This window comes from Sebastes umbrosus, chromosome 10 (genome assembly GCF_015220745.1).
Source record: "Sebastes umbrosus isolate fSebUmb1 chromosome 10, fSebUmb1.pri, whole genome shotgun sequence".
Lineage (NCBI taxonomy): Eukaryota > Metazoa > Chordata > Actinopteri > Perciformes > Sebastidae > Sebastes > Sebastes umbrosus.
The window spans coordinates 33,046,593-33,056,018 of record NC_051278.1 but is presented as its reverse complement, the minus strand read 5'-3'; the positions used below and the strand labels follow the sequence as shown (position 1 = coordinate 33,056,018).

General features: G+C 40.0%; 1 protein-coding gene across 1 annotated transcript; it reads right to left on the bottom strand.

Moving 5' to 3' along the window:
* Positions 1-1,952: 1,952 nt before the first annotated feature.
* Positions 1,953-5,705, bottom strand: mrpl57 (mitochondrial ribosomal protein L57). The gene is made up of 2 exons (XM_037783332.1): positions 5,517-5,705; positions 1,953-2,527 (listed from the first exon to the last, which is right to left on the bottom strand). Exon 2 carries the CDS (start codon positions 2,510-2,512, stop codon positions 2,201-2,203), a length of 312 nt encoding a protein of 103 aa, XP_037639260.1. The 5' UTR covers positions 2,513-2,527; positions 5,517-5,705; the 3' UTR covers positions 1,953-2,200.
* Between the last annotated feature and the right edge of the window lie 3,721 nt (positions 5,706-9,426).

Genomic DNA, 9,426 nt, shown 5'->3' with positions numbered 1-9,426 from the left:
GATTTTCTAACTTCAAAGGGATTAAACACTCTAGTTTCTGGGTTTACTGACAGTCACAAACCCCTTAACAGTCCAACGGCCAGCCTGGACGCTATTCTGTCTTTCAGAGGTTGCTGCGGGCTGAGTTAAGGTCTTGGTATCATGTGAAACTAGAAAACCTAAGGAATCCATTGGTGCAGCCAACCAACCATGTCATACTAGCTTGTCGGGAAGAACACTAAATAACGCTAAGAAGGCATGGCCATTTTCAAAGGGGTCCTTTGACCTCTGACCTCCAGATATGTGAATGTAAATGGGTTCTTTGTGTCTTTACAGACATGCCCACTTTATGATAATCACATGCAGTTTTTGAATGCAGTATAAATGTGTTATTTTCTCCTATTCTAAAATGATGTATTTGAATATTTCTGCATCCTGGGGTCCCTAAACAGTCTGGAATTACATCAATTGGGTGTCACTGTAAAGCTGAGACTCTTGTGGATCCAATGAGGCCAACTGTATTCATGTGTGATGATGTTAGTTCCCATAGTCGCCATGTTATTGTAGTGAGACCGTTTTTTGGAACTTGAGCTCACTGTATAAAATGACCTGTTGTGACCTCTAGGATAATCACAGCCTCATGAAACTTTACAACCACAAACTAGAGACCTAGAGCATTCAGAGGATGGATGGATCAAACTAGAGACCTAGAGCATTCAGAGGATGGATGGATCAAACTAGAGACCTAGAGCATTCAGAGGATGGATGGATCAGACTAGAGACCTAGAGCATTCAGAGGATGGATGGATCAAACTAGAGACCTAGAGCATTCAGAGGATGGATGGATCAAACTAGAGACCTAGAGCATTCAGAGGATGGATGGATCAAACTAGAGACCTAGAGCATTCAGAGGATGGATGGATCAGACTAGAGACCTAGAGCATTCAGAGGATGGATGGATCAGACTAGAGACCTAGAGCATTCAGAGGATGGATGGATCAAACTAGAGACCTAGAGCATTCAGAGGATGAATGGATCAGACTAGAGACCTAGAGCATTCAGAGGATGGATGGATCAGACTAGAGACCTAGAGCATTCAGAGGATGGATGGATCAGACTAGAGACCTAGAGCATTCAGATGATGAATGGATCAGACTAGAGACCTAGAGCATTCAGAGGATGGATGGATCAAACTAGAGACCTAGAGCATTCAGAGGATGGATGGATCAAACTAGAGACCTAGAGCATTCAGAGGATGGATGGCTAGATTGAAAATACGTTGTTTTTTTAGCAGTTTCAAGAACAGCATGGCTTTTTCTATGGTGTTCTTAATGTGGTATTTTGGAGGGATTATTGATCATTCTTATCAATTCTCCAGTGGTAAAAAAAAATTGTTAAATTTAGCTCCAAATCTGCAACAAATGGTATCAACCAAAACATTGCTGCAACAATTTATGAGACATAATAGAGCATGGGAATGACCTTCATATACTTCTATCATGTTTTACGCTCTTATACACTTTCACAATTTATTTTAATTTATTAATTCATTTATAAAACTATTTTTTATTTCTTATTAATGACTAGAACAACTTGCCGCATCTCAAATTAATCTTCATGTTCCCAGCTTTCAGATGATGTACACCACTTCTCTGTGACATCTACTGTTGACTATTTATCTCCCCCTGAACATCCCCCGTCCCCCACCCCTCTAAAAAAGAGGGCGGAATGGTAAGGGGTTAATACATTAAATGTGAAAAAAGCAGAATGCATATTACAGTGAAAATTAACCTTTCATAAAATTACATAATTATGTCCCAACCTCCCAAGACTATTTATATAATTCCTGTAATGGATCATACTTCAGCAGTTCATATAAATATAGAAATTTTTGAACCGGTAGGAGGCCTGGTTTTCAACTTCAAAGTGTATTTTGTTAATGAGAGCTAAAATAAGGACCCATAGATCAGATGTAGAATGTTGAGCAGATTTTAGTGGTGTGGATTCAGTACCACAAACAAACAGTATACAGATTTGTTTTATGGAGGCGGATGGAGTTAAAACAGTCTATTATGGACTTGGTTAACAACTTTTCATGGTTGCTTTTCAGCTGATATACAAAATCTTGCTTCCCATTAAAACACACAACGAAACTGAGCATCCTTGAACATAAACATGTGATATTGTCACTTTATGAAGACAGTCCTTGCATGTCATTTTTCTAACTTGACCATGTCTTAGTGATTTTGAGATGACTCAGGTGATCTGTGATGTACTTGTGTTCAGGAAAATTGGCGTATTTGGCCTCCTTGATGTTGAGCCAGTTCTGGGCCCTGCGCTCGGCGGCGTGACCGTACTCCTGCTCCGGAGTCATGTACGGCCGGCTGATCCAGTATTCATTCTCAGCCTCACGCTCCAGGTGCTTCAGCGTATTGCGTTTCATCTGCCATGTAATTTGTCGTGGACGACGATACTTTCCGATCCACTGCTTCCCGGAGATGCCTTTCCGCAGCAGGGTGAGGGTGAGGAACATGGCTGCAACGGATATCTGAAAAGGCATAACAGTTCAAAAAGATCAGTGATTGCTTTAATGACAGTGGTTAGCGCCGCCACCCTATATAAAGGACAGATGAGGGGGTTGGGCACTGGAAAACTTGAAAAAAGGGATGTTGAAGAACCAGGTTGATAAGCAGGTGTAGTGCAAAACAGTGGCATTTATTAACAAAAAGTTCACTGAAACAAAGGGCAAAAATGAAACCCGGGAAATTCAACAAAACTACATTTACACTGAATCAAAAGAACACCAAACAAAAGAAAGCTGCAGCCTCACAGCAAGCTGTCAACGCTTCTCCCCCTCTTACTCCAGTGACTGGAACCCACCACCTGACCAGGTAAGGATAGGGTGAGCCAAACCGAGCAAGCATCCAAATTCACACAGAATAATGAACAGACCATTAATACAAGATCTCCAAGTTACTGCTGACATCTCAATCTATCTAGGGGCACTCACACATACCAATGAGCCCATCGACCATTATAGAATGCCATTTACTGCAGAACTACCTTACCCCCCCATCCCAGGCAACAACTAAATCCTATGAACACGGTCTGGGATGATTCATGTGTCACATTACTCAGACTACAACAATAAAAGCGGTAACTTCCTTCTACCTCAGCATAGACTCAAATGAAGCTAGTATATGATTCTGGCATTAAAAAATTGATTTCAAAATCGTTAAAAAAAATAAATAAAAAAAAAATCGCGATACACGGGTGAATCTATTTTTTTTTTCCCACCCCTACTATGAACCCATAAAACAAACTATGTGAATGTAAATGGGTTCTGTGGGTACCCACGAGTCTCCCCTTTACAGACATGCCCACTTTATGATAATCACATGCAGTTTGGGGCAAGTCATAGTCAGCACACTGACACACTGACAGCTGTTGTTGCCTGTTGGGCTGCAGTTTGCCATATTATGGTTTGAGCATATGTTTTATGCTAAATGCATTACCTGTGAGGGTTTCTGGATAATATCTGTCATTGTTTTGTGTTGTTAACTGATTTCCAATAATTAATTTTTGCATTTTGCAATAATTTGCTCAATCTGTTTCATGTGGGATTAGCCCAGACTTGCTTTATTGTCATAATGTAATGTTGATGGTTGATGGTGTCAGAAATTAGTTCAGAAAAGTTTGAAATTGAGAAATAATATATGTGTATTGAGCTAAGGAACTAAGATTACCATTTTGTTCAAACACACTAAACAAAATGACATCATCTAGTATGCAACAAACCTATGGAAGTTTTTATCAGACTTTATTAGTTGTAATCCACAGAAGACATTCCACAAATGTGTACCATGATCTGCAAATAGTTCACTATCCACAAACATGTATTTTTGTATTTGTGTTGTGTAAAGTCACATCCACAAAAATACAGGGCGATTTGCAAATACGCATAACTTACTCTTTCAATACATATTTTAAGGTTTACATGTAAAGTGATATATACGCATTTGTGCATCTATTTCTACACGTGGATTAATATTTGCACATTTGCAGATCGCTTCCTGTGCATCTGTAGAAACAATCTGTAAGTAAGAGGTGCATTTACTAGCTCCACCAGGAGGGGGTGACGTTCCCTCACATGAGCTGACGGAACTACAGTCTAAAGCTATAGAAGTAGAGTCTAAGGAGACAACCAACAGCCTGGCTTCTGGAGGTGAAAGACGACGTGGAATATCTTTATTTAACGTGAGCCAGCGTCAGTGACTAAATCAGTTTGATTGCATTGTTTTCTATTAGAATGAACTAACTGGCCGCGAGAGACGAAGCGCTGCACAGCGTGCGTGTTTTGTCAGACTTCCTGTTTCTATTTATTCCTTATTCCAAAAGATGAGCGAAGGCAGGCAGGCAGAGTTGGAGAGGCAGCGGCCACACGCGAACGTTCATATGTGAGCACGCATGTGTGACGACCCGCTACGTTTATGCGCGTACAAAGTTACAAATAGTCCCTTTAATATAACATCTTAAAACTTTGCATATATCTGCAATGACTATTAACACTTTACCATAACAATTAAAATAAAGGATAATAAGGGAAGTTAAAATAATCCTACTTGGGAAAATATATAGTCAAACTATCTTAAAAAAGTTGTTTTTTCACCTCTGAAGCCATATTTAACAAGATACAAGACACTCACTAGGATCATATCACTTGTAGATGTGATAGAATAATTATATTACTATTACATAGAGTCACAATGAGGTTGCAAGAAAGTGAAAACTAGTGGAGTTAAAAAAATTAAAGATTGATTGGTTTAAAAAAGATTTTATTTTATTAATTTCATTACTGTAAAACATTCAGCAACAATTAGTTACATGAATACATGTTGCAAATCATCTTTAGGAGTTCTGGGGCTTTCAGGACACACTTCAACCCAGAAAACTAGATGCATTTAAACTATATAAAACTATGTGGATTCAAACTATATTAATATGTCATGTACAGGTACAGTTGTACCTAGTTATTATTATTATTATTATTAGTTATTAGACAGTGCTTAGTCCGGACACTGTGTGTGTGTGTGTGTGTGTGTGTGTGTGTGTGTGTGACTGACTGCTGTTAAGTGAAAGAACCTGTTTGTGTTTCATTCAAACTGTTCACATCATTCTACGGTTTAACCTCCGTGAGGTTTACTTCCACCTGAAGTTAACACACCTGAAGTTAACACATGAGCCCAACATCAACACCACAGCGACCGGGCTCGTGTTTCTGTGCACAAGGCTAATGATGTGTGCTAACATTAGCATTAGCCAGTTTGACGTACAGTGTGAAGCTAGCTGTTAGCTGTTAGCTGTTAGCTGTTAGCTGTTAGCTGTTAGCTGTTAGCTGTTAGCTGTTAGCTGTTAGCTGTTAGCTGTTAGCTGTTAGCTGCAGGCTGACGTCACAGACTAAGGGCAGCTTAAAGGGTATCATGTAATACTCACAACAGACATCTCTTTATAAGCCACACATTTGTTCCTGAGCTCACCTTCTTACTGTGACAACTGTAGTTCACTCTCCGAGGACAAGATGGAAAAAACGGCCCAAATCAGCCCGTTTAAAGACGCAGAGCTCTCATGGATGGATGAGAGCTCTGAAAGAAGCAGCAGTGGTTAACTGGTAGCATGGATGCTTGTACATCCGGCTTCTTCTTCTTCTTCTTCTCTCGGTTTCTGGCGGATCGCAACCAACTTTAAGGTGCATACCGCCACCTACTGTACAAGAGTGTGTAACATCATGTTATTTGCTCTTTACTCCTACTCTTAAATTCTATCCACCAATCCTGTGTCTCTTAAGAACATTAATAATGCCTTCCTGGTGCCTTCAACCCCCTCACCCTCTGTTCCCAGTATCCCCATCAGATCCCAATCCCGTCCCTCCTCTCTGACTTGGTCCTGTAGTCTTTTTCTTTCAGCCTCATACTTTTTACATTGAAATAGGATATGCTCCACATTTTCTTTATCACCACAATCCCCACACTTGTCACTGTTCCTTTTCCCCATTAAAGCCAAAGTGCCATTAAGACCCGTGTGATCCAGTCTGAGTCTTGTTATGATGATTTCTTCCCTTCTGTTCCTTGACTTTTGTATTCTGAAATATACCCTTCTTTTCTGGTCCTCCTCCCATCTTTTCTACCATATCAAGATTCCTTTCCTCTTAATCACCACTTTTCCTTCTCCTTACCAAGTAGAACTGGTACTGTTATTTCCTTTTGCAACAAACTTTTAGATAGTATATCGGCAAACTCTTTCCCTTTCACCCCCTCATGTGCTGGAACCCAACAGAATAGTTTATCTATACCCCCTCTATGCAGGAAACTATAGTATAGTTCAATGTGTAGATCTTCCCTAACAGCTTTTGTTGACTGTATGCTTTCCAGAACAGCTTTTGAATCTGTCCACTCTGTCAGGTCTGACCTCTTCAACCCACTGTAATGCAATAATGATTGCCACTATTTCTGCTGTACTGCAGAATGTACCCGGTCTGAAAGTCTTTTGGAGATAGATATTTTAAACTCGGGAATATAGACACCATCTCCCACACACTCCTGTTTATTCTTGGAACCATCTGTATATATCTTGAGATAATTATACTATTCCTCAGGTACACACTTGTTTTATCTCCCACTTCATTTATTTGCCATTCCCTTTTCTTTTCCAGGATACTCATGTCTACTTTAACTTCTGGGAGCAGCCAGGGGGTACGCTGCTAACTGGTGTGAACCTGGTGAACTCTAAGGCCTCCAATCCATATGTCCTCACTCCTTCTTCCCATGTCCATCCAAATCCATATCCTTGAAATTTAGAGTATTCCCAACAGTTTTGAATTGTTTCCTTTGTAGGATTATCTTCCCCGCTTCCTTTTAATCTGACCCAGTATGCAAGAGCTAATTTCTCTCTTCTTAACTCCAATGAAGTCTCTCCTGCTTCAGTTAGCACTGCATTAATGGGTGTTGTCTTAATAGCTCCGATACATAACCGTAATGCTCTATACTGTAATCTATCCACTTTTTGTAATGATGTCTTTGCTGCTGCTCCATATACTATATAACCATAATCTATGTTGACCTCATAATCGCCCTATAGATGTCAATCAATGACTGTTTATCTGCCCCCCCCCCCCCAGTCACATCCAGCCACAGCTTGTAATAAATGTATTACTTTTTTGCATTTTGTTTCCAGTTGTTTAATATGAACGTTCCATGTATATTTAGTGTCTAGCCATAGACACAGATATTTGAATTCATTCACCCTCTCCATTGGTTGGCCATATAATGTTAACTTCTCAGTACCAATCTTTTGCTTTTTTTTTTTTTGTAAATATATACAAGATTTATTTGTTGACATTTTGATTCCCCACTCATATGACCATTTCTCCACTTTCCATATTGCTTTCCTTATATTTTCCATCACATATGGCACATTTCCTCCCCTCATCCATATTGCCCCATCATCTGCATATATCGCGGATTTGATGCATCCATCTAAATTTTCAAATATGTCATTTATCATTATGTTAAACAACACCGGGCTGATTGCACTCCCCTTGGGATACCATTTTCTACATTGTAGTCCTTAGATGCTTCTGTTCCAACCTTGAATCTAAATTTCCTGTCTGTTAAGAAGTCCATCATCCAATTATACAACCTCCCTCCAATACCCATTTTACTTAACTTCATAAGCAGCCCTTCCCTCCACATAGAATCATATGCTTTTTCTATGTCAAAATGCACTATTGTCAATTACTTCACACATCAATGATCTCTTCATGGTTATACTACAACACTTCGTTTGGAAAAATATGATTTTGCATAATTCTTTTTAATTTTTAATGGGAAAAATGTTCAATAACTTCAGTACTATACATTGTAGTGCCATCAAAATCACTTCACACACCAATGGTATCTTGTATGTTATACTACAAACAATTATTTTGGAAAAATGTGATTTTGTATAATTTTAGTGAATTTTGATTGGGAAAAATATTCAATAACTTCACTGTTATAAAATGTTGTGACACCAAAATGTCTCCACCCATAAATGGTCCCTTCCTGGAATTAGTAATTTGAGGGAACGAATTACTAACTTGAGGGAACAAATTAATAAAATGTTCCCCGAGGGGTCTGCGGGTTGGGGGGGTCTGTGTGGTTAGGAAAAGACATTAGGACGTATTTGCTTTACTTTTTGACCGCAGCCCCACTCAAGGTCAATGCTCAACTTTAACCATCTCGCGAGAGTTTCGCAACTTGAGGGTCGTATATGTTCAGGTTAGGCTACCTTCGTTCGAGACTGGATGGATAAAGGTGACTCAGTGACTCACTTAGTTGATAGTAGTGGCTGTATCATGTCGTATGAGAATTTTTGTCTTAGATATAATTTCATTGGCAATCGTGACATATTTAAATCCATAACTAAAGCCATCCCCAAATCTATTATATGCTTGATTAGAGGAATTTAAACAAATCCTCCTCCTATCACAGATCGTCTCCCACAACTTTAAGTGGGTGGCTGTGACTTAAAGGGACTATTTGTAACTTTGTACGCGCATAAATGTAGCGGGTCGTCACACATGCGCGCTCGCATATGTGCGTTCGCGTGTAGCCGCTGTACCCTCCTCCTCTGCCTGCTCGCCTTCACTCAGACAGCTCAGCTCGCTCCACCTCTAGACGTGAACGCGCGTTCACTACACACTGCAGAAGAGTTAGTTTAGCTCTGAGAATATCTAGTGAATGCACAGGGGACGTTTGTGCAGAAATAACTGCTGCAGCTCCTCCAGACCAACAGAGGTTTTCCGTGTCTTGTGAAGTGACGGAGCTCTACAGAGATTTACGTTGTCTTCTCGTTACCGACCGGGTGCCGGTGTCTCCTCTGCTCTCTCCGGCTGCGGGCGGAGAGAGCAGGGAGACACGCTGGAGAGCCCCGCTGCCTCAACCTGCACTTAGGCAGGAAAAGCCAACACTAGGATCAGATCTAAATCATGTTCATGGAGAGACCTTCGTCTGGTCAGCTAACATTACTGCCAAGCAGCTGAAATATAGAGTGATATTGTGGTTTTAGCTGACGTGTGTCGCCTCACTGTTTTGAGTGATGCTCGTTCAGGTATATTGAGAGCGAGCAAGCGCGAGCCCGGCGCTGACTTACGTTGATTTCACGGCCACAGGTGTCGCTGTTAAAAAGCATTTCTGAAAGTTACAAATAGTCCCTTTAAATGAAATCAAAATCCCAAATAAAACAATTAGAAACATGTTTAATCACATCTCATACCCTATAGTATCTTACAGAAACTCAATTTCATAAATCTATCAGAAAGAAACTATTCACATGTTACAAACTAAATATCTAAAATTCCCCATAACTCCTAAAGCAAAAGAAATCCATTTTAAAATATTAAAAGGAGTG